Source organism: Cavia porcellus, unplaced genomic scaffold (genome assembly GCF_034190915.1).
Source record: "Cavia porcellus strain 051 isolate PalLab524CR breed Dunkin Hartley unplaced genomic scaffold, mCavPor4.1 scaffold_1, whole genome shotgun sequence".
Classification (NCBI taxonomy): domain Eukaryota; kingdom Metazoa; phylum Chordata; class Mammalia; order Rodentia; family Caviidae; genus Cavia; species Cavia porcellus.
The window spans coordinates 142,076,450-142,102,532 of record NW_026947484.1 but is presented as its reverse complement, the minus strand read 5'-3'; the positions used below and the strand labels follow the sequence as shown (position 1 = coordinate 142,102,532).

The window sequence follows — 26,083 nt, the reverse complement described above, 5'->3', positions numbered from 1 at the left end:
CGCCCTCACTTGACTGACTGCTGGCTCCCGGCGCCGCCCTCAGTCCCCGGGCGCTGGCTGACGCGGGTGGCTGGGACCGTTAGCTCGCCAGGCTGGCAGGCTCCCGGCCCCGCTCCGCTGGCGGCCGGGATGGAGACGATGCGAGCACAACGGCTGCAGCCCGGAGTGGGCACCGGCGGAAGGGGCACTCTTCGAGCGCTGCGGCCCGGCGTGACGGGGGCTGCAGCCACTGCCGCCACACCCCCGGCGGGGCCCCCGCCGGCCCCGCCGCCCCCTGCGCCGCCCCCACCGCAGCTGCTTCTGTCGGGAGCCGCGGGGCTGTCCCTGCCCCCCGGCGCCGCGGGCAGCCCCGCTGTGCTGCGTGAGGCGGTGGAGGCCGTGGTAAGGAGCTTCGCCAAGCACACGCAGGGCTATGGCCGAGGTGAGTTTGAGGGTCTGGCCTCCTGCGGACACCTTCTGAAAAGGAGCCCGGCTCCCACAAGACCTCGATCCCTTTCTTGGCGTGCAGCCCTCACATGCATTTCCTTTTGGGGAGTTTTCCTTCTAAGCTGCACACACGCACAGACGCGCACACTCATACACACGTTTAAGCTGCCCATCTCCTCCCCTTTATTGAGTTATTAATATATTCTCTTGGGATCCTTTTTTTTTCCCCAGATACAATCCTCTTTTTTCTCCCAACCTATTTTATATCAGGAATGGAACTCACGTAGCTACTAGTGACTTAGCATCTCTGCCTTTGAGAACCAGTCTATTGTGTAGGGTCCTGCCGTTATCTCAAATTCAGTACAACGCTCAAACATGCCCTCTCAGTCTTTCTTTTTCTATCTTGGCAGTTCCTAGATGTCTTTTTAAGTTTCTCATCTCCTTAATCTTGATTTTTTAATTCTTTACTTACCTTCACTTTAAAATCTCCAGTGCTGCTTCAGATTTGCTAGGAAACAAGTCACTCATAATTGTGACCAAATCTGGACCCATACTATTGAGCCCACACCAACTTCCTGTGACTCAGTACCTTTCTTTGGTGTCTTTTAGTATGGAGCCTCACACTCCAGGCTTTCTGTCTGCCTGGCTCTGTTTTTCTGGCCCCTACCCAGGAACCGAGGATAAATCCCAGGCCTTGGCTCTTTCAATGTTAAAATTCTGTGGAAATGAGCCAGGTAGAAACCCTATTTCAGTTAAAAATCTTCAGTTAAAAAAATGCCTAGTTTCTGGGAAAGGGAATGCGAAGATTTTCTTGTTGTTGTTTTTGTTTAAACAGTGTAGAATTTCCTGTCTGAATTCTAGTTCCAGATTTATAGTTTATGTAACAAGGACGATATAGTGAAGGGTGTGGAATTTAGAATTTAACTCTGGAATTTCTAAGACATCACTTGTGTTCTGCTTGCCAGAAGTAACTGTAGCTTTAGCTTTCTAGTTTAATACAGAGAAAAGTTGCAGAGCTTTCTCTCTAAAATTTTTGGGTCTCATTATGCAGTTCAGGCTGGTCTTGAGCTCACTTTGTAACCCAGGCTGATCCTGAACTTGCAGCAATCTTCCTGCCTTAGTCTCTTGAGTGCTGGGTTAACAGGCACCACCACGCCTGGCTAAGAATTTTTTTTTTTTTTTGAGAAAGTGTAATGAGAAATCTTTAGAGATCTCAGTCACATGCCCAGTCTGTCTTTCAGAAAGGGACTCAGTCTCACTGAGCTTCAGTTTCCTCAAGGGTTATATGGATTAACTGAGATACTGTAGTTGACATATAATTAGTACTTTTATTATTTATTTATTTACTTTTGTCTTTTTTGAGACAGGATTTCACTATGTAGTTCAGGCTGGCCTTGAACTCACTTTGTAGCCCAGGCTGGACTTGAACTCACAGCAATCTTCCCGCCTCAGCTGCCTGGGTGCTGGGATTACAGGTTGTGTGCTATAATTAGTACTTTTCAATGATTATTATAATCTCACTTTTGTTGGTTCATACTTCCCTAAAAAGGACATGTCTCATGTTCTCCTCTCTTAAATTCTGATGGTAAAAATCCAAAGATTCCAATAAAAACAAATTTATAGATCCATTTTACCATGTGTACTTACCAATTAATTTACAATAATTAGTTTTCTTTCTCTCTCTCTCTCTCTCTCTCTCTCTCTCTCTCTCTCTCTCTCTCTCTCTCTCTCTCTCTCTTTGGCAGAGACTTGCTAAGTCACTAAATTACCTAGGCTGGGTTGGAAGCTTCCCAGAGTGTTAGAGTGCTTGATTATAGGTATATAACACAAAGCATATTTTTTCCTTTATTCTTCAGTTTAAACTCCTAGAGGCATTTTTCAGGAAGCCAAGAATACAAATGGATATGATTTTGCAATTCATCCTGAATAGTTATTTGTCAGTTTAATTCAAAGATTTAAAAGGCTATTGATGGACAGCCTATGGGCCTCAGGCATCCTTAAATCAAGACCAAGGGAAAGTCTTTGCTGCTGGGCATAGTAGTGGCTAACCCTAAATCTGAATTCTTCCTCTTGGAAGCTTATAGGCATTTAGTAAAGTTATAAACAAATTCTCTTTTTATTGTCTGTGTTAAGCTGGAGAGCCTCTGGTTTGGCTTCTCAACTGAGTACTTTGGAAAAACTTAAATTTTCTTAGAAAGGTGAAGGAAAAAAAGGATTGTGCTGACGAAGAGCAGTCAGTCCGGCTTTAGATGCTGTTTCTTTCCTACACCTCCCCACCTCCCATCATAGTCCTCATTATTCTTGAGTTTCTCATTTCCAGTCTGGGTGTCCAGCCAGTACTTTTAAGAGACTTTGGCAGATAGTCCAGCTTCAGGCAAGCAGACTCTCTGCTGATTTGGCTCAGAAGTTCTTCACCACATGGAACCATTTATTCTGCTTCAATTAATAGGCAAAGCTGCTGTTGGCATGTACCCATATACTCATGACTGATGGCATGGTGTTTGGGGGATGGCTCTTTTCCCCTGAATATAATTTACTTTGGTCTCTGTCCAGATCATTGCCTGATAAGGCAATGCTTTACGTTACACATAATCTTTGCTTTATGTTCTTCATCTTCTTCCCAACTACTCTAAATTTACCTTTTCCAGTACAGTCTTTAAATTTACTATCACTTGCGATGGACACCAAAAGACAAAACAAAACAACATAACCACTTCTAGTATTTCACCTGTTTGCTTTTTTTCTCTCTATCCCCACTGCTCAAGAGACATATAGCTCAGTATGCCTTTGAATCATAATGAATTTGTACTGTATAGAGTTTGTAACCAGCAGGCTGGTGAGAATGGGTGTGTGATGTTGGAGAAATTAAACTGCCTGTGCTTCATATGCTTCATTTATTAATTTACCAAATACTTATTGAATGCCAGCTACAGTGGTAAACAAGGTAGATATTTAGCCCCTGTCTTGATAGGGCCCAGTCTGTCTCACACATCATGAGTGAGGGTTAGTGGTGCAACAAAGTAGAATAATAGTACAGTAGAAAGAGGCTTGGCTTTGGATCCAAATGAATATTGTTTCTAAATCCTGGTTCTTCCACTTCTGGCTTGTTCCTCAACTGTTTATGTTTTATAAAATGGATATTATAATACCTATCTTGATAGTAATGTGCTTATTAAGTAAGATAATGAGTTTAAAACACACAGCACATAGTGTTCAATAAGTGGTTGTTATTATACGTTTGGTAGTTGTCTTACTTTTCTTTTGTTGCTGAGGCAAAATACCCACCATCCAAAATTAAGGAAGAAAGCATTTATTTAGCTCAGTTTGTGGAAGTTTCAGTCCATATTCAGCTGGCTCCATATTCAGCTGTCATGGCAAAGGGCAACAGTTCATGGCAGTAGAAAACAGCAAAAGCAACAAGAGCAAAAAGGCAGGAGAGAGAGCAAGCCTCTTACCCTCCCTTATATTATAGGCAGGCTACTTGCCCCAGGGTAGGTGTAGTACTCACATCAGTAATCCCAGCATTGGACCATGAATCAATCACAGACTCTAGAAGCCCACCCCCATGACTGTATGAGGTTTTGGGGAACATCTAGAAATAAACCATAACAGTGGTGCTTTGAAAACATACATGTAATAGATACTGGTTTGTTTTTGGGTTTTTTTTTTTTTTTTTTTTGGTCTTTTTCGTTTTTATCAGTACCAGGGATCGAACTCACGACTGCCTGCTTGCAAGGCAGGCGCTTATGCTGCTGAGCTAAATCCCCAGCCCCGATACTGTTAATAATTGCCATTTTTTTTCTTAGAGACAGAGTCTCACTATGCAGTTCAGGCTGGCCTTGAGCTCACCTTGTAGCCCAGACTGGTCTTGAACTCGCCACTATCCTGCCTCAGTCTCTGGAGTGCTGGGATTCCAAGTGTGTGCCACCACGCGAGGCCATTGTCATTTCCTTTGCCCCTTTTTCCTACATGGCAAACAGTGCCTTCTCATGTTTGACATCTGACAATCCCTAAACTGGCATGACTGAGCAAGGCTCTTTCCTTGCTTTATACCTGATAACATTTCATTCTTCAAACCTTTTTTCAGTGTTTATTCTCCTTTTATATTACAATGTGGCTATGTGATTGGAGGCTCTGCCCAGCTACTCCACTAGTTTGAATAAATGAATCTTGCATAATATTTTCTGTTTAGTAATTCCTTTTCCTCAGAAGCACAGGCAGAGTGCTTAAGTGCTTAAGTGACTGGAATTAATCTGATTAATCTGAATTTTCCAATTTTTAGAAATGTTGGTGTAATTCTCATATTAGTTTCCTATGGCTTCTGTAACAAATTACCATAAACTTGACCTCTTAAACCAACAGAAATTTATCTTCCCATGGTTCTAAAGGCCAGAAATCTGAAAGGCCAGAAATATGCTGGGCTAAAAATCAAGATATTTGCAAGCTGGGGCTCCCTCCAGAAACTCTAGGAGAGAATAGTTTCTTGCTGCTTGCGTTCCTTGGCTTGTGACAGCATCTCTCTACTCTCTGCTTGTGTGGTAGAGGTCTTTGCTTTCATGCCTTCTCTTCCTCTGTGTTTTATCAAAGCTGATCTCCCTCCCATATGGATAACCTAGGATAATCGCCCCATCTCAGATTCCTTAATTTAAACACAACTGCAAAGTCTTTGTCAAATCAGGTAACATTAACAAATTCCAAGGATTAGGTATGGATATCTAGGCAGGGGTCATTCTTTGGCTTACCATAGTCCTCTACCAAAGGTACTGTTACTTTACTCCTCCTCTTCTGAAGAGAATGTGCACTGTAGGCTCTTCATGGGTGCCTTCAAGAAACTGAAATATCAGGTAAAACCTGATATTTCAATTAACCAATTCCCCTATTTTCCATAATAACTTTAATTAAACTAGTTCAGCCTGTTCTAACAAATATATTCTCTATAATCAAAGAAAACCTTTCTACTTATCCTTCAATTTCTTTCTTTTTATTTCTCTCTCTCTTTTTAGATATAGTCTCTATGTAATTCAGTCTGGCCTTGAAGTCACTGTGTAGCACAGGCTGGCCTTATATTCATGTCGATTCTCCTGCTCAGCCTCCCAAGTGTTGGGATTACAAGCATGTGTCACCACATCTGGTTCTTTCTTTATTCTTATGATACAATTTTTCTGCAGTTTCATTTGTTGGTTTTTGTTTTTTGGTGCTGGGAGTTGGACCAGGGCTTAAAGCATGATAAATATATGGTTACCACTAAGAAGATACACTCATAGCCTTCATGTTATCTTTAACATATGTAACATTTCTGTTAGATAAATGATTTGTACCTCTCATTCCACTAAGATATTCATCTAACAGTAAAAGTAAAGACCAAAGTTTTCTCTTTTGTGTTGCTACTCATTATCATCGTACCAGCACTTTTTTGTCTCTTTCAGCCCAGCATCTGTCAGTGACTTCCGGAAAGCAATTCTATCTGTCAAATGTGTATGTCTTCTACCTCAGTAGTCTTTAATTATCTTTATGTGAATCACTATGCCCATAGTTTCTTTCTAAAAATCTGTTTTTAAAAACTGTGGGTACCTATACCCTTATATATACATATAATTTTACTTAACAGTTTGGAGGCAGGTTATTAATCCTCATGAAGCCCTACTATGGATGAGATGTTGGGCTCTGAATTAAGATTTCTGGATTTGAAAGAACATTGACTTCGGGATATCCAGAGTGATCCCCTAAGTCTGTCATGGCTGTGTGACCTCAAGCAAGTCATCGCCTCTTCCTTAGTATAAGCTGAACTAGATGATATCTAAAGTTCCCTCCAGCAATAAAAATTCCTTTATCACCATTTTACAATGCAGATCACAATTAATTGATTTTCTTTTGACCTGGTTTCTCATTTCATAATCAAATTTCTGAAATAAGACCCCCCCATTTTCTTTGGCTTTACTAATCATTAAAAAAAAATGCTGTGTGCTGTGCCCAGAGGCATTTAACTGGATGTGGATTAGACATATGCTTTTTTTTTTTCCTTTTTTTTTCTTTTTATCAGTACTGGGGATTGAACTCACAACCGCCTGCTTGCAAGGCAGGTACTTATGCTGCTGAGCTAAATCCCCAGCCCCAACATATGCTTTTTAATAGGACCCAGTTATGGTGCTGTCCTCCCCTTCTCCTGTATTTCGCTATTCTCCCTGTTGTTTGCATGTCAGGAGAGCTGTCACCCAGTGCATTGTGCCAAATTGTCTCACAGAGGAAAATGGGGCTGAAAAGATCTCAATGGAAAGAACAGAGATGGCTAAGCTTTCTGGGCAGCAGTGACCTTTAAAGAACCCTTGCCAAAACCAAGGGTGGGAAAGAGTGTTTCCTTTTCATGCTGTCTTTCAGTACAATAATGAACATTCTAAAAAGGCAGTTAAATATAGGGCATTAGAAAAGAGCTTATGTTGCTTTTCAAATTCTGGCCGATACATGAGGTCTGTGTTTTAGTTACAGAGCAGATGAGATAACTTGTTGGTCACTAGATTTTGAACATCTTGCTGACAGGGACTGTGTGTTATTCTTTGCATCTCTGATGACTAGAATAGAGGTCTAGATTTAGTAAGTGCTCAAGTTTTGGCGTAATGAAAATGCACTGATCAGATTTCTTGCTTTGGGGAGCATAACTGAACCCCACCTACTGTTCCTTCTAGATTCATCACGCATATGTACTGAGGTCACACTTGGTGTATGTTGCCACAAGCCAGTGACTAAGTACAATATCAAGGCATGCACATCCTGGTGACATGTGGGATTCCTTTTAATCAGGACTTCCCACTGGTTTGACCAAACCATTTTAGAACTCTACTACAGCCTGAGACTTTTCTCTAAGTCTCCTGCCTTCCCTCTCTTCCATATGTGTCAAACCACTGTTAGCCAGTTACTATTTGATAGATGCTAGTATAAGTCAAGAGATGTGGGTAGAGATAAAAGAACATGTGATGCTCATAGCATAGCAAATAACATAAGCATTATATGTTCCCCTTACCCCTCAAGTCTGATGCAGAGGGTCAGGAGGTTGCTTGCACAGTGTTACATCATAAGAGAGAAACACTGAGCTTAAGGAATCTGCCACTTTATAAGAAGCGGTAAGCAGGCTTGTTCTTTGTCCCAGAGGGAAGTATCATCTCATCTGTCAAGGTTTCTTTTTGTAACAGTCCTGGTTTAAGATTGCTGGCCATGGAACTAAGACTGCCTGAGTTTGATATTTATCCTACTTTCTAGCTGCTATAGTCATGGACAAATTATTTAACCCCTCTTGATCTCATTTCCTTCGTCTATAAAATGGGATAACAAAAGTACCTGCATTATAAATTTCTTTTTTCTTTACTTTTTTTTTGAGACAGGGTCTTAGTATGTAGTTCAGGCTGAACTATGTAGCCTAGCCAAGCCTTGAACTTGTGGCAACTTAATCCTCCTGCCTAAGCTTCCTGAGTGCTGGCATTTATAGGCGTGTACCACTATATTCCACCAAATTTATTTATTTATTTTTTGTTTGGTACCAGGGATCGGACTCACAACCTCATACCTGCCAGACAGGCGCTTATACCACTGAGCTAAATCCCCAGCCTATGAAGTTTATTTTCAAATGGGTAAAATACTACATATAATTCAGTACATATATTCAATAAATGTTAGCACTTATCATGACATATTATTGTCCTAGGTCAGCTGATTAACTGAGGAACAATATGCTTCATTAGGTAGTGATACGATCTGCTGACCTTGGAAACTGTGCCACCAGTATTTAAGTTATTTTCCTTTGGTGTCTAGGACTAATCAAAGTGTAAACTAGTAACTGCAGAGGAGGGTATGCATACTTTGGTCTGCCTTCACAATTAACTTGAGGTCAGTCTGGGTTTATTAATTTAAATGTTGTTAAATAGTGACAGATAAGAAGTTAAGGGACTCTTAGTGTAGGCTGGTACCACACTGAAATACAGTGCCACTTGCAGGTATTCTCTTTGCTGAGCTTAACTACTTCTCTTCTTTTAGTGAATGTGGTGGAGGCACTGCAGGAATTCTGGCAGATGAAGCAGTCTCGTGGGGCCGACTTGAAGAATGGGGCTCTGGTGGTTTATGAGATGGTTCCTTCCAACAGCCCTCCCTATGTCTGCTATGTCACCTTGCCTGGGGGAAGTTGCTTTGGGAGTTTTCAGGTAAGAGTTGTGAGGCAGCAGTCATAAACATAAAAGCCTAGGTACTAAAAAGGACTTTTTCTGTTGCTTTGGTCATTAACTCCCTGCTGAAATCACATAGTCTAAGGACCTAAAGCAATTCTGGGAAAATCATTCCGGCAAGCATCTGAGGCTCATTAGATCATGAAAGAACTTCAGTAGTGTGTTTTTCTTTCAGTCTGTCAAAACTCAAACCCATTTTGAATTTTAGAAGTTATGAATATACCTTTGCTTAATATATTAGACTACTAGTAGGCAGTATGTACTTGCTTAGTATTTCAGACTGCCTTGTTCTGGTCTGGCTTCCATCCTTGCATTTCAGCTGTCTTCTATCTGTGTCTCTCTCTCTTGCTCGCTCTTTTTTTTTGGGAACTGGGGATTGAACTTATGACTTCATGCTTGCCAGGCAGGCATTTATACCGCTGACCTAAATCGCCGGCTGCTATCTCTTCTTGAGGGCCTACAAGCAATATCTCATGTCCCCCAATATTGTTTCATAGGGAATTAATAAGGAAAGCAATGTTTGGGCCAGGGATATAGTTTAGTGGTGTAAGTGCCTGCCTGGTAAGGCAAGGTCTTGAGTTTGATTTCTGGTACCAAAAATAAATATATAAATAAATAAGAAAGCAATGTTTGAATTCTCCAAGAGAACAAAAGGGAGAAGCTATATATAGTGGAAACAGTATGATCTGTAATATGAAAAATACAGATTACATTCTTTTTATGTTTGTTTTTGCAGTGCTGGGATCAAACCCAGGGCCTTGCAAAAAGTAGACAAGCGCTCTACCACTGAACAACGTGCTCAGCTCTAGGCTATGCTGTTTCTCAGTCTCTTCTATTACTAATATTCTACAATTCTATGAAAGACCCATGATGATAAGGATTATGGGGAAGTGGAAAATTACTGTGCACTAGTGTAAATATAATAATAAAATATTTTTTACATTGTAGAAAAGAAATCATCCTTCTGAAATGTGAACTTAAGAATCTGAATGAGAATTTCAAGAAGACAATAGATACATGTGTTTAGATTTTCATATGGTTTGTGTAACTCTTAGATAAGATTAGACCTCCTTGCTTTGTGCTTCTTTAGTACTGTACCTTGAATCTTTATCACATTGCTTATTATACTTATCATAATTGTTTGTCTCTCCAATGGACTAGGCTGTATACAAGTAGAGATCATATCTGTTTTTTTAAGTGCTGAGATTTGAGCTGAGACAGACATGTGAGAAGTCTACTTTCTTGTTTAGTGTTAAATCTCTACCACCCAGTTCGGAGCCCAGTACATAAGTAAGCACTTAGTATGTCTGTTGCATGAATGAGAGCCACTGAAGTTCAGCTCCTGCTTCAAAGGGAAACAGTCTGAGGATGTTTCATTTCACATCTGGTGACTTAAAGATTTTCCTCAGAACCTCTACCATTTCAGAGAAATAAATATATGCCCTGGATGACTAATGCTTATGACTTCTCTTATTAGAAAATAAAATCTTTCCTTCTTTTTCCCACATCATGACAGTGTTCAATAATGATCTGATAATTTTTTTTTTTGTCTTTTTCCTTTTTATCGGTACCAGGGATCGAACTCACAACTGCCTGCTTGCAAGGCAGGCGCTTATGCCGCTGAGCTAAATCCCCAGCCCCAATGATCTGATAATTGTATAATGGTGCCCATAATTGGCCCATTATCGTCATGTGATTTCTTTTACTTTCTGAAAGAGTAGATTTATCTATCTTGGCCTCGTCCAATTTATATATCTTATATCCACTTTAGCAAGTGAATTTTTCATTGTGGTTTTCCTCACAAATGATTTTTTCAGAAACAGCACAATAAAGTAGGCAGCATGCTAGTAATAGAGAAGCAGAAACAGAGAAATTGAAGAAGCAAAAGTGCCAAGTGTGGTGGCACATGTCTGTAATCCCAGGATGTGAGAAGCTGAGGCAGGAGGATCACTGTGAGTTCAAAGCCAACCTGGGCAACATAGTGACACTGTGAGTTCAAAGCCAACCTGGGCTACATAGTGAGTTCAGGGTCAGCATGAGCTACATAGCAAGATCCTGTCTCAAAAAAGAAAAGAAGCCAGTGTGGTGATATACTACTGTAATCCCAGCACTTGGGAGGCTAAGGCGGGAGAATCTTTTGCAAGTTTGAGACCAGCCTGGGCTACAAAGTGAGCCCAAGGCCAGCCTGAACTGCATAGTGAAACCCTGTTTAAAAACAAGAAAAAAAAAAAAAGAAAAGAAAGAAAGAAAAGACAAGGAAAAGAAACAAACAAAAGGACCTAAGGTTAATATGTCAAGCTCAAAAGAAAGAAAGAAAGAAAGAAAGAAAGAAAGAAAGAAAGAAAGAAAAGAAAAGAAAATATCAAGCTCCAAGTACTGTCTCTGAGAGAACTGTAAGCTAAAATAATAGTGAGGATGATTAAGTAGTATAACATAATCCTGTACTTTTTAAAAATTACATTATGAGTTTCTTTCTTTTCTCTAGTGACAATCATAATTGACAAAGAACAGTCATTGATGAGGAATTATAAAGGAATTCTTGGTGGCCAGAGATTTTAAATTGAATGATTTAAGGTCTTCTGAAAATCAAACTTGTTCTATGACATCTATGTTTGATACAGAGTAAAAACATGAATTATATTTTAATTTTGTCTTGCTTTTCCTTGCTTTGCCCCCTCTTCTCCTTGCTTCTACTGAAGGGGGCAAAGAAGACTATAAATTTCTTCTTCAGATTTAGACTCTGTTCAGGCAGAGCTGCTTTGGGTCACTGTATTATTGGGGAAATTGCTGTTCACAGCTAAAAGTAAAGACTAAGATCCAGAGGGTGCCTCTGATGGAGACCAGAAGCCTCCTCTGCAGAAGTTGCCTAAACACAGTTTTGTTTCAGTCTTGGGTTATCTAGAGGAATCCAAAGAAAACCTTGCCTATCTGCAGAACAAGAGAACAAGATACAGATTTCCAGCAAGCTGGCCAGAATCTGGCTTTTGAGTAATTAATTCTGTTGACAGTTTAAACAGAGGTATTTTTCATGTCCAGTGGTTATGTGCTGACTTCAGCAGCCTTCCTCATTCTGTATTCAATTTGGTGTATGAGCTGTAGCTGTCTCCAGTTCCTTAATGACTTCAGGATGTTGAATCAAGACTGTGTTTCCAAAAACCCCAACCATTTTACAACAAAAACTTTTCAAAATGTGTTGAACATAACTCTCTCCAAAAAGTGTCCAAATGCCTTCTATCGCAAGCGTTTCCTTTCTACTGTTACGGCCTCTCTCTCTCAAACACACATCTACACAGACTCTCACTGTCTTCCCTCTCTAGTTCTGCCCCACAAAAGCTGAGGCCCGGAGGAGTGCAGCAAAGATTGCACTGATGAACTCTGTGTTCAACGAACACCCTTCCCGAAGAATCACTGACGAGTTCATCGAGAAGAGCGTCTCCGAGGCCCTGGCATCGTTCAATGTGAGTAACTTGGAGTTGAAAGGAGGGTGAAGGATGGGAGGACTGGCCGAGGGCATGAGTTCTTGCTTCCTGTCCTGTCTAAAGCTCTGTTCTGTTTATTCTGTCGGTTTTCTGTGTTATGTGTGCCACGTTTCAAGTCTTTCGTACTATAATTCTTTCAGTCTCTAATTCTGTAGCTAGATTTTGCATGTTTTTTGTGTATCTTTGGTGTCTAAAAACCTTTAATTCAAATGTATGGAATTTTAGAACTATTCAAAAATTCAAGTTATTGAGCTTCAATTTTGCTTTTGATAATTATGGTTTAAAATCTTAGTCCCTTAGTGTTCTTTTAAAGTTTTATTAATTACTTTTAAATTTAAGTTTTTATTTTTGCAGTACAGGGGGTTAAACCAGGGCTTTTTTCCCACCCTATCTTCCTTTTTGAGATAGGGTCTCACTAAGGTGCCAAATTGCCTAGGCTGTGCTCAAACTTGTGATCAGCCTGCCTCAACCTCTCAAAGTGCTGGTAATGCAGGCATGTACCATCAAACTCAGATATGATATTTAACTTTCTGTGTCTGATTTATTTCATTTAACATTGTGCTCTCACATTCCATCAATTTTCCTGCAAATGATATGATTTCATTCTATGTTGCTGAATATGTAGATATAGGCATAGATACAGATATATTTTAAATGCTATAAAGAAAAGAGATTTATTGACTCATGATTACAGTCCAAGATTAAGGGGCCCATATCTGATATCTTTCTTGCTAGTGAGATGGCTCAGTGAATCACATGGTAAGAGAGAGGGAGCTTGTGAGAGCTGGGTTGTTGGGTTTTTTTGGAGTGTGTTTGTGTTCATTTGTTTGATTGATTGATTGATGTTGTTTCTTTTTTGCAGTACTGGAGATTAATCCCAGAGGCATTTTTCCACTGAGCTACATCCCTAGCTCTTTTTACCTTTTTTTGTTTTGAGACAGGGTCTCGTAAGTCACTAAGTTGCTTAGGCTGTATTCAAACTTGGGATCCTTCTGCCTCAGGTGTGCACCAGGTGTGCACCACTGAGCCTGGCAAGAGCTTTTATCTTTTAAAATGACTGTTTTTATTGCTACGTGTCTCTTGCCTCCATTACCTCATCTTATTAGTAGAAAGCCCTTCTATTATAGTGTCTTGTCTATTTTGGCTTTTAGTAATGGGCAGGGTCATTTATTTACTTTCATTGAAAAGAAATCTGCTTTTTCAAATCATGATGATGATGATGATGACTAACAGGCACTACTTTAAGTTATTTACCTGTATTTGATCTCCTTTGATCATCATAACAACCCAATAGGTGTTAAGTATTATTTTATCCCTGTTTTACAGATGAGGAGACTAATCACAGAACTGAAGTTTTGTGTAATGTGATAGGGCAAGTAAAGTGGTAGAGCCAAGATGAGGACATAAGCACATTTAGCTGAGAGGTGCATCTTAGAAATTAACACTGTCTTCCTCCTCCTACCCCACAAATTCATTGATAAGGTAATAAAGTCAGACAAGTTTTCTTTTTCTGTTTCTGTGCCTTTAGTTAAGATGTAATTACATATACTAACTTGCTTTATTCATCTGCTTCATGGGTTAATTGTTGAACATTTTAAATCATAAGTTGGCTTCTCCTGTTACTGAGAACCTAACTGTTTTTCTCCCATCTTTCTTTTCCTTCATCAACAGTATCCTTAGGGAATAATTTTTTTTTTTATTACCGGTACCAGGGATCAAACTCACAACCGCCTGCTTGCAAGGCAGATGTTTATGCCGCTGAGCTAAATCCCCAGCCCCAGGGAATAAAATTTTTAGTGAGTTCGATTAAAATCAGGAAGTACATTTGCCATTGTTAAGTCACCTAATGATATAAATTGAATATTAGTTTTGGTTATAGAAAGCAGTAGTAATGAGTATGGGCTCTGAATTTCTTTATTACTGAAATTACACTTCTACCAGTTTACACAGTTGGTACAAGTAAGTGTCAGTTTCCTCATCTGCAACATAAGCTAAAAATTATATTACATGGAGTTACCAGATAAAAGAGATATTTAAGCACATAGCACATATTATCTCTTTAGATGCCTGTGGATGCAGTAACAGAAAAATCTCACTTCAAGTTGACTTAATTATATAAAGAAAGGGCATTCATTATCTAACATTACAGTCAGTGCAGAAGTAGGTAAGCTTTCAGGGCTAGTTGATTGCCTAGATTAGAATGTCATCATCTAAAGCTGGGCCCAGTGATATGCATCTGTAGTCCCAAATATCTGAGAGGCTGAAGCTGGACGATTACTTGAGCCCAGGAGTTCCAGGGCAGCCTCGACAATATAGCAGGACCTCATTACAAACAAGCGAGGATCGAAGAGAAGGAAAGCAAGGGAGAGAGGGAGAGGAAGAAAGGGAGAAAGGGAGACAGACAGACAGACAGAGAAACAGAAAAAGAATGTTGTCCAGAATATTTCTTTCTCTCCATTCAGCTGTCTCCTAGATTTGTCTTTGCATTGGCTCCCTTCAGAGTGCAAGGTGGCCATAGAATTTTAGACATTGAATACTGGAAAGAGACCATCTTCTATCTTCTCTCTCTTTTTTTTTTTTTTTTTTTTTTTTTGTCTTTTTCATTTTTTTTTTTTATCAGTACCGGGAATGGAACTCAGGACCGCCTGTTTGCAAGGCAGGTGTTTATGCCACTGAGCTAAATCCCCAGCCCCTATCTTCTCTTATTAGTAAGGAATCCTTCCCCAAAAGTCCTCCCATAAGATCTTCCTTTAAGTTCCCATTGCTAGAATTCCTACTTTAAATCAGGCAGCCATACATGCCTGTTCCAGCCACTCAGGAGACTGAGGCAAAAGTATCACAATTTTAGACTCAGTATAGGCAACTTAGGAAGACCCTCTCTCAGACTAATAATAATTTTAAAAGGGTTTGGGAGGTAGCTGAGTGCAAAGGCATTGGACTCAATTCTGTACTCCAAAAAAGTTGGGGGAGGGGAAATGATGTAGCTCAGTAGTGGAATGCTCAACTAGCACGCCTTGGGTTCAGTCTCCAGCACCATACAACAAAACAACAGAAACAAAATTCCCATTTTAAACAGTGGCAAAGGGAATTAGGATTCACAAGCTGCAATGAAGTCATTCTCCACTGAGGTAGATGAGAGATGGATATTTGAAGTACAGTGATCCTCTTTGTATTGAATTACAGTGATCCTCTTTGTTTAACCCTCCTGATTTGAGAATTTAATGGATTTCTCCTTAGTTTCTCAGTGGAATCCCCACTCACCAGAAGAACAGTTTTCATTGAGTCATAGCCGTGGATAAAGAGAAAAGCCCACATTACTTACTTTTTGTTTTTAAAGGTACTGAAAATGAGGTTAAATTGTACTGTGTCATTTGACAAATCACCCAGCTTCAGTGAGTCTGAGTTTTCTCATTTGTAGAATAAGTTGGCTGCATTAAATTATCTTGATTTCTTTCCATTTATTCTAACAACCCTTTTACTTATCCAGTTTTGTATGAGTGATTGTTGAATAAATGGAATTAATTTAACCATTATAGTTGTAAGTGTGATATGATGCAGAACTTCCTTACTGATAGATTGTGCCACTCTGTGTAAGTAGGTTATAGGTATGTGATGATACTGAACGCCCCCAACTTCAAGAGGCTGGGAAAGACCTGCAGCAGCTGGCCTTCTGTGCCTGAAATCACTCTGCTTGCCAGCAGCCTCCTTTGTATATCCCAGTTGGCTGTACAGATAATGATTTTTTTTTTTTTTTTTTTTTTTTTTTTTGGTGCCGGGGATCGAACTCATGACCTCACACTTGCCAGACAGGCGCTTATGCCACTGAGCTAAATCCCCAGTCATGATCATTATTTTATATGTGTCATATCATAGAAACATTTGGGACACACACTAAGTAGGTTATGTTGAAGAATTATTGTCAAAAATGAAAAAGTTCTTTCCTTAGATCCCTAAAACCTAATTTTGAGATTACTTTTCTTCATTCCTTTCATTTAAAGCCCCTCCAGCTGCTGGGTGTTTTGGCATGTGCCTGTACTCCCAGCACTTGGCAAGCTGAGACAAGAGGATCACCACTAGTTTGAGACCAGGGTGCTCTACAGAGTAAGTTCAAGACCAGCCTGAAATACATAGTGAGATCCTGTTTCAAAGAAAACCATATAAAACAGCTTCTCCAGCTTTCCCATCTAAATCCAAGTCTTGTGACTTTACCACAAAGATTAATTACTTGTGTTCCATGATTATTTCTCATGAGCCACAAATAATTTGGGTTGATCTTTAGCAGTTTTACCTGTTGATTCTAGAACAGTAACAATAAAGAATAATACCAAGCTAACATTTGTGTTGTACTTACAAAGTACTTGGCATTATTTTAAATGTGATACATATACAAGAAAACCCCATGAAAAGTGCTCTATAAGAAAACTGAGCGTAGGGCCTGGGGTTTTAGCTCAGTGGCTCAAGCACTTGCCTGGTAAGCATGAGATTGTGAGTTTGATTCCCAGTACCTGCCCCCTCAAAAAACCCTGAATGTGGATATAACCTGATTGGCTCCTAAACCCTAGTATCATTTTCAAAGAATGCAGGGTAAAGTTCCTATCTTGGCATTCTGAAATGTATGGAACTGGCTAGAAAGAGCAGGAACTTCTGAGAAAGTTGGGTCCTTCTGTTCCCAGGAGCTTCTTGGCCTATTTAGATCAGGTTGACAAAAGGGTCACCAGTAGACCAGGAGTTCTATTTTATAAGCTCTAACCAGCTACACGGTCTGGAATTACTCCCAATAAGTAAGCCAGAGAGAAAAACACTACCAAATGTCACCAAACCCTCACCAGTCCCAGAATAAATTTGAATTGTGTAATTGGATACCAGGTCCAGTAAAGCAGAGCATCTATATTTATATGATTGATTTGTAGACCACATGTATCTCATGTATCTCACTAATTTTTTTCTTAATTTAGAAATGTTCTTAATTCTTAAAACAGCCTTATAAAGTAAGTCTGTGATGGGGCTGGGGATTTAGCTCAGTGGCATAAGCACCTGCCTTGCAAGCAGGTGGTCGTGAGTTCGATCCCCGGTATCCTTAAAAAGTTAAAAAAAAAAATAGAAGTCTGTGATTATTCCTGTTTTACAGATGAGGAAACTAAGAAGCAAGTTAAATGATTCTCAAAGGCAACATGACTAACAGGAGCACCAGTTCATGCTCCTAACTTTTATATCATACGGTTTTGACACATTCTAGGTTTGTAGGTTGGACATTATGTCTTACTCCACTCCTTCAAGGTCATGAAAACAATAGAAGACATATTAGGCAAATGTCCAGGTGGCCCAAGTGGAGATTTCCCCACTCATGCTGTTTCCCTTTCAAATGTTCATTTGTCCTCTAAAATAGTCTGATCCTGTACACCTAACTCAATTTTTTATTTTGGGTGAATCAGAGTATTTCTTTGTGCCTAGTGTTTTCCCTTCATGAAACAGGAAAAATAAGAGTGAGGCATAGTGACACACACCCAGAATTCTAGCACTCTGAGAAGCTGAGGCAAGCTTACTGACTTAGCAAGATTCTGTCTTTGAGCCGGGCATGGTGGAGTGTGCCTGTAATCCCAGCTCTTGGTAGGCTGAGTGCAGCAGGAGGATTGCTGTGGGGTCAAGACCAGCCTGGGCTACACAGTGAGTCCAAGGCCTTCATAGCAAGACCCTGTCTCAAAAAGACAAAAAAAAAATCTGACCCCCCAAAATAAAAAAGAGGCCAGGCATGGTGGCGCACACCTGTAATCCCATCACTGGGAGGCTGAGGCAGGAGAATCACTGCAAATTTGAGGCCAGCCTGGATCATATAATGAGTTCAAGGTCAGCCTGAACTACATAGTGTGACCTGTCTCAAAAACTAACTAACTAAATAAATAAATAAATAGGGCTAGAGATGTTTCTCAATGAGAGGCACTGGATTCAATCCCCAGTATTGGGGGAAAAAAGTTTACACAACTACAGATGAAAAATAATATTCTGAATGTATTTGGTGAAAGTATGTTTCTTTTTTCTTTTTTTTTCCAAAAGCTACACCTGGGAGAAAGTATGTTTCTTAAATTAATTTTACTTGTTTATTTTTATTACACAGTGGATACAAAGAATGCGTCAGGAAAAAAAACACAGTGGCAACGAGAAAACAATTTTGTAGCTCATATTATATTTCCACTGGATAGTGCTGCTCATGATGGTAATGATGATTGAAAATCTATTTCTCTTTTCCGGTCCTCTGTTACCAGGGCAACAGGGAGGAAGCTGACAACCCAAATACGGGGATTGGTGCCTTCCGATTCATGTTGGAATCTAACAAGGGCAAGTCGATGTTGGAGTTCCAGGTACTGTTCCACCTGCTCCCCTAGCTCTGATAACATGGGTCAGCCTAGTAGTTTCTAACTCACTTATACCGAAAAGGAAAGGAATAAAGGTTAGAATATTTTTCAAAATCTAAATACCTTCCTTTCTCCAAGAGCATATTAGAGTTGGTGCTTTTGCAGATACAAAATTGCAGATAAAAAATTCTCCTTCATATAATTCTGATACAGTCTCCTAATAAAAGTCATTATCATGGCACTTCATATCTTTTTCTCCTAGGAGCTAATGACAGTTTTTCAACTGCTGCACTGGAATGGCAGCCTTAAGGCCATGAGGGAAAGACAGTGTTCTCGGCAGGTAAGAGATCTTATGGGCTATGGGAATAGCATAAAAGGACTACTTCAAGGTCGCTGTTAGAAATAAGGAAGCATATGGTTACCTGGCTATAAATATTTAAAGCCTTATTTCAGTATTTACAAGGGGCTGGAAAAAAGGAAAGAAAGAAAAGGAGCTGGGTGCTGTGACACACACCTGTGGTCCCAGCACTTGGGAGGCTGAGGGCGGAGAATCACTGAGTTCGAGGCCAGCCTGGACTACATAGTAAGACCCTGTTTCAAAAGAAAAAAATTTCAAAAGGGAACTCTCTATCCCTTTAATCTCATTTAAATTTTCATTGGGATACTTTTGCCTGCCTTGCTTCCTCCACCAGGGAATTTCCCTTAAGAATCTCCTTGGAAGACAGCTTTTGGCTTCAGTTAGGAGTCTGAGGCTTCAAGCACCTGCATCCAGTTGGATCAAGGTGGTATGACATGAACCTTTACCTTCTCAGTGATCTTCATGTTCCCCTCCCCAACTAGGAGGTGTTGGCTCATTATTCACACCGGGCCCTGGATGATGACATTCGCCACCAAATGGCCTTGGACTGGGTGAGCCGGGAGCAGAGTGTGCCAGGGGCACTGTCTAGAGAGCTGGCCTCTACTGAACGGGAGCTGGATGAAGCTCGGCTGGCAGGCAAGGAGCTACGCTTTCACAAGGAGAAGAAAGATATTCTCATGCTGGCTGCTGGGCAGTTGGGCAATATGCATTCCTCCAACTGCTAGGCACCTTCCCTTATATTCCCCATCCTTGGCACACCTTTTTTATATGTCTCCTTTCTAAGACTTAGGATGATTTCTGTATATAATTTCTCAATTTTATACTTAAAAAATATATATGTATGTATAACTTCTATCTCTGGATTCCTGTTGCTAAGAGGTCCGTTTTCTAACTTCCAGTTTTTGGATGAGTTTCACTTGAAACATCTCCATCCCACTTTACAAGAAATAGTAACTGTCTCTAGAGCATTGTTGGCTCTTACACTTCCAGGTGTAGTCTCTAGTCATTTCAGTAACACAGTATGATTGACCAAGTGTTCATATGTTACTTCCTTCTTTTAAAAGAACAAGTAGACTGAATGAAGACTGTATGGCCCACTCTGAACCTCATTCTTGCTTTCTCTTGCATTCAAACAGGGTACATGTAGGAAGCCTTTGGCTTTGGTTTATCTTGAGCTGAATCTGTATGGTATCCTTTCTTTCCTCTCTACTTCATTACTCCTTTGCTTCCAAATCCTCCTTTATTTTGAAGCTTTCTTACCTTATTACTCAGAAGATAGTAGAGTTACTATAAGAAGTTCTTAAATTGTTCCTGAAAAACCACCTGGGAACATGAGAAGAATGATAAACATGATTCATGGGGGTTACTAGGGCTTGTGTATATCATTCTAGCATTCCAGATTTCTAGATGTACTCTATAGTAAGGAATCAAGCTCAATGCTATTTTTCAGTGTTCCCTTTTTACTTCTCCCCTACTCTCACCTTAATTAAGTCTCATATTTAAACCTTCCTGCCTATAGAGCTTGGTAGGTGATAAAAAGCCCCCTGCCCCTCCCCATAATTTTGCTGTATGGAAGTAATAGCTATTCTATATAGCAAGTAAGGGCCAAGTTCCTCTCACTTCCACTAAGCTGTTGCTGTTCACTACTTTAGATGTATGTATCTTAGATTCTCATCTGTTTTGTCTCTTTGCCTTTTCTCCACATTCATTATTTGAGCATGAGTTAGGAAAACTAGACAAGACCTTGGTATTAGGCAACTTCCTCACTGAAACTTTGGGAGACTGCAGGAAAGGGAAAGAGAACCAATGATCTGCTATCTGTGTTTTTGATATGGATATCCTCCCCCACCTTTCTCTTTGGTGAAGTAAGAGAGAAATTATCTGCAGTAAAACTACAAAATTCTCCTTTGAAGAACTTTTTGGAGAATTACATGTAGTAAGGTATATTTTCCCCTTGTTCTGTAATCTCCTTTATATTATATTATTGTTCAGTGCACTTTCTAAAGTTTGGAAAGTTTAATGTTCCTGCAATGAATTTACATTTAATAACTGCATTATTTACGTTTAGAAGTAGATTAAGAAAGAGACCATAATTTGCTGTTTGGGATTAGATAGGAGCAAGATAAAAGGGAATTTTCTTGCTTTTGAAATCATCTGGTGACTAGTACATATGAGATCAGAGATCAGGCGTCTGATTGTAGTGATGGTAAAAGGAGCTCCCTTGATTCTCTCAACCCCATCTTTGCATTCTGTGGAATACAGGTAGGGTTGGAGTAGAGGATCCTACATTAAATAATAGATGCATATATTTGTTTTCATTAATTGATATTTATAACCCAGAAATCATACACTTTCCAGTTTCTCCTCTGCTTCTTCCTCTGGGAAGAAGTGTTGATTGTGCAGAGAATTGTCTTTGAACCTCCAAGATTTATTATTTTCCTCAAATATTCAAGCTCCCAAAGAACTTGAGAAAAAAATGTTCCCTAATCTGTCTGCTTTGGTGTTGATGATTTTACTTCTCTTTTTAGTACTTTTTATGTATTTTGTATGTATAATTTTGTAAAATTAAAAATAGATTTTTGTCTAGTGAGCCAGAATGACTCTTTCTTGAGACCTGTATATCACAGGAGCTCTAAAATGGCCCTATTCATTAACACATACACTAAATGAGAACTTTTTATTATATTTCATGGGTAGTAGAAATAATCTTGCAAGTGGCTTGGGAAAGGCAGCCTGCCTCTCCTTCTCCAGACATTTAAGGAGCTTGAATTTTGTTCTTGGCCCTTCTTGTCAGGCTCTACTCAACCCCAGTGTGCTGGCTTAATCTCCTTTAAACACACAATTGTCAAACCTACTTCTTCCAACTTATTTTGAGCTCTTCCATCAACACAGTATGATGAGAAAATACAGTGAATGTTTGAATCTTAAAAACCTATAGGACAAAATACTATAGGAAAAGACATACTATCATTAATCCTCCCTCAAAACATTCTCTCTGCCTTTAAACACATCTGTCCCATCATTCCTGCCACTTTCTGAAGGAGTTCTGAAAGTCTTTTTTTTTGGTACCAGGAATCAAACTCAAGACCTTGTACTTGCCAGGAAGGCACTTGTGCCACTGAGCTATATCTCCGGCCCTGGAAGTCTTTTTTTTTTTTTTTAAATATATCATTAGTTTTGCTTTCCTGACTGCTTCAGTGTCCTGAATCAATTCCGAACATTTACCTTACATAGTCATTTTGACTTTAGGGTAGCACCAAAAGCCTCATGGTGCCAGATCCAGTAAACACAGTTTTTATAAGCCTGCTTGTCTCTGGATAGCACTGAGCAACAGCATTCACCATAATTTTGATCATGATCATAAAAACACTCATGAAATTAGATTACCAGAACTCCTTCAGAAAGTGGCAAGGATGGCCAGGGATGGCAGCACACACCTGTAATCCCAGAACTAAGGAGGTTGAGGCAGGAGGATAACCACAAGTTCAAGACCAGTCTGGGCTATTCAGTGAATTCAAAACCAGTCCAACAGCAGGGGTCAGCAGCACAAGCATCTGCCTGGCAAGCGTAGGTCGTGAGTTTGATTAAAAAAAAAAAAAAAAAAAAAAAAAAAAAAGATCAGCTGAACTACACTGTAAGACTTTCTCAAAAAATGATTAAAAAGTGGTACGGATGATGGGATAAGTGTGCTTTAAAAAAGACAAAAGTATTTTGAGGAGGACTAACGACAATATGACTTTTATTGTAATAAACTTTTAAAACTTAGCTAGGCATGGTGGCATATGCCTATAATCCCAGCATTCAGGAGGCTGAGGCAGTAGGATTGCCATGAGTTCAAGGCCAGCCCAAAGTACCTAGTGAGACTTAGTCTCAAAAGAAAAAAAAAAAATCCCCAAATAAATCTAAACAATCACCATATGTTTTTATCACCTCTAGCATTTTTTCATATGTTAGATATTACTAACCATGTGAATGTGACAAAAGCACTGTGAATTCTCAAAACCAAAATGAAACCCATTTCTCTGTACTCCTCTGTGACTCCCTAAATCTGTTTTTGCAATCCCCTGCCTATCTAAGCCAGAAACTTTAGATTAATTTTCAACTCTTCCCTACTTTCATCCAGTCACTTACTGTTGAGCTCACCTCTTATATAAGCTTCCCAATATGTTTTGTCTATTTTTACTGCTTCTGTTCAGTTCTCCCTAATATATGGACTGGACCACTACAATAGCATCTAGACTACTTTTTGCATTCATTCTTATTATTCTCCATGTTATTTCTTCTTAAAATATTCATGACTGAGCCGGGTGTGGTGGCTCACACCTGCAATCCTAGCACTCGGGAGGCTGAGGTGGGAGGATCATTGTGAGTTTGAGCCCAGCCTAGGCTACAAAGTGAGCTCAAGGCCAGCCTGAACTGCACAGTGAGACCCTGTCTCAAAAAGACAAAAAAATCATGACTGTGTCATTCCCTTGCTTAAACCTTCATGGGTTATTTTTATCTTTAGCAGCATTTTTCAAAGCTTTATATGTAAACCATTAGTGTTAATGCAAGTGATTTTAGGTGATAGGTATCACTTTTTAATAGTTATGCTTTCATCTGAATTTGTGGTAGAAAAATACAGATTTCCACTTATAGTAGTAGTATTAAATTTTCTGTTTAGTGCAAATTTATGTCTAAAAATCAGTCTAAGCCAGGCATTGTTGTGCATACTTATATAATCCAGCACACTGGGAGACTGAGGCAGAAGGATCATAAATTCAAGCTCACTCTGGGCAATTTAGTGATTTAACTTGTCTCAGAATAATACATAAAAAAGTCTGGGGATTTAGCTCAGTGCAAACTGAGTTCAGTGCCCAGTACTGAGAAGAGAGAAAGAAAGAAAAAAAAAGTGTCAACAACATTAAGCAAATCTAATAAGGGGGCTATTTGCAGATATTAAAATCATGAATATTTATATGAAGTATTTTGTTTTTTAAATTATTAGTGTTTGTAGTATCAAAATATTTGAAGTAGACAAATGTCTTGCTTATATAGGATAAATTTCAGGAACTCAGCATGGCCACTTGACCCTAAACTATATTTCCAGATTTATTTTTCAGTCACATAGCATCAGGCATACAGCATTTCTAGTCATTGTAATATTCATTTAGAGGTATTTAGCAAATGTCTACTGTGAACTTGGCTCTTGGCTCTGAGGACATGGTTGTAAAAAATCATCTCTGCTGTAAGGATTACATTATAATGGAGGGAGGAAAACCAGACAATAAACAAGTTCAAAAGTAAATTAATTAAGATTCTGATTTAAATTTTTGTGAAGGAGATACACAGCAAAAGATAGGAGAATGGTAAAGACCCCTTCAGGTGATGGTAATATTAAGATTTAAAGGATGAGACTGAGCCAGCTGGATAAAAAGCCTCAAAATCGCAAAAGCCCTGCAAGAGCTAACACCAGAATGAAGGGACTGTGTAGGGCTTTCCAGGGGAGAGAGAATGGTAAGTTTAAGAGGCTTGGAGCCACAGGCAGAGAAGGCTACATGAATTTAATTTATTCCAAGTGCAATATAAAAAGCATTTTCATTTGTTACTATTAGATATATTATATATATTTTATTTATTTATTTATTTATTTATTTATTTTTGAGACAACTCAATTTGTAGCCCAGGCTGGCCTTGAATTTGTGGTAATCCTCCTGTCTCAGGCACCATAGTGCTGGGATTACAGGTCTGCCCCACCATACCCAGTCAGGAAAGATTTTAGTAGGATGTAAGATCACACCATCAGGGCTGGGGATTTAGCTCAACGGCATAAGCGCCTGCCTTGCAAGCAGGCAGTCATGAGTTTGATCCCCAGTACTGATAAAAAGGAAAAAGACAAAAAAAAAAAAAAATCACACCGTCTTTGGTGAAGAATGAATTAGTATGTCCTAGTCTCAATATACTTGCTTTGTCTGAAAAACTATTCAGCCTCAGACCTAGTTCAAATGCCAAGTCCTCCCTGTCCCAAAAACTTTCTTGGTACTGCCACTGTAATTTATGGCAGCAATTATCAAATTATCATTTCTATAGTATAATGGTATTGTCATTGTGAGTGTTGATGCATTTATCATTTTCTTTCCTACAGTTCCTCTATTAGACACACATAGGCCTCATAACTATTTGATTAGCCCACTGTCCACCATTGTTGAAGGTTTACACCATGATTGAAGAATTTGGGGACAATATGGGTGTTGTTCAACTCATAGATGTATTTTTTTGTTTTGTTTTTTTGAGACAGGGTCTTGCTATGTAGTCCAGAGTGATATTAAAGTCACTCGGTAGCCCAGGATAGCCCTGAACTCATGGCTAATCTTCCTGCCTCAGCCTGCCAATTGCTGTATTACAGGCAGTGCTGGGATTGCAGGCATGTCCTGCCATGCCTGGCAACTCAACTCATACATTTATTTTATTTATTTTTGTCTTTTTGGGATATTGTCTCGCTATGCAGGTCAGGCTGGCCTTGAAATCACTTTGTATCCCAGGCTAGGGTCCAATTTTTAACAATCCTCTTGCCCCAGCATTAGGAGTGCTGGATTTACAGGCGTGCGCCACCACACCCGGTTTCATAGGGTTTTTAAAAAAATACCTGAAACACCCGTGCCATGCTCAAAGCACCAAAAGCCACTTTTTAAAAAGGCATATTCCACCACTCCCGGTTCTCAGTGGTAAGAAATTTGAGATTTATTTTTTAAAGTTTGTATCTGTCTCATCAATCGAACTTTAAAGGAAACTAGGTCCGTTAGTTTCCTTAAATGTGAAATTCGATGCTCCAGTGGGTTACAGAAGCAGCTTTTATGAGCCAGCAGTGCTGACTGCAACCCCCACCCCCAGTGCCAGGGATGAAACTTTCGCAGACCTAAACTTTAAAAAAAAAAAAAATATTTCTATCGTAGGTGGTGTAGCCCGCTCGGAACACAGTACGAGAAGGCCTAAAAAGTTTGAGATTAAAGAAAAATCTTTACTTAATTTCCATGTCCTAGTGTGAAGTGAAGTTATCTAACAACCAGCTGTCTAACAAGGAAATCAGGCCGGGTTTCACAGACAGTATTTCTTTCGAGCCGCCACTCGTAGTTAAGCAAAAACCTTTAACTCCGCCCACTTTCGTAGTTTATCCCTTCCAGCTCCACCACAAACTACTCGCTACCTGCCCAACATGACTACATCAGCACTTCCGGCGTCTTTCATTAAATAGGCCCGCCTTCACCTACGTATTTTTACTGCGTC

The 26,083-nt window shown here is 39.6% G+C and overlaps 1 protein-coding gene across 1 annotated transcript; it reads left to right on the top strand.

Annotated features, from left to right (window-relative positions):
• The first annotated feature begins 35 nt into the window (after positions 1-35).
• Positions 36-21,410, top strand: Lix1l (limb and CNS expressed 1 like). The gene is made up of 6 exons (XM_003479290.5): positions 36-421; positions 8,449-8,612; positions 11,951-12,091; positions 18,373-18,468; positions 18,725-18,802; positions 19,303-21,410. Exons 1-6 carry the CDS (start codon positions 130-132, stop codon positions 19,543-19,545), a joined length of 1,014 nt encoding a protein of 337 aa, XP_003479338.1. The 5' UTR covers positions 36-129; the 3' UTR covers positions 19,546-21,410.
• The last annotated feature ends 4,673 nt before the right edge of the window (positions 21,411-26,083 follow it).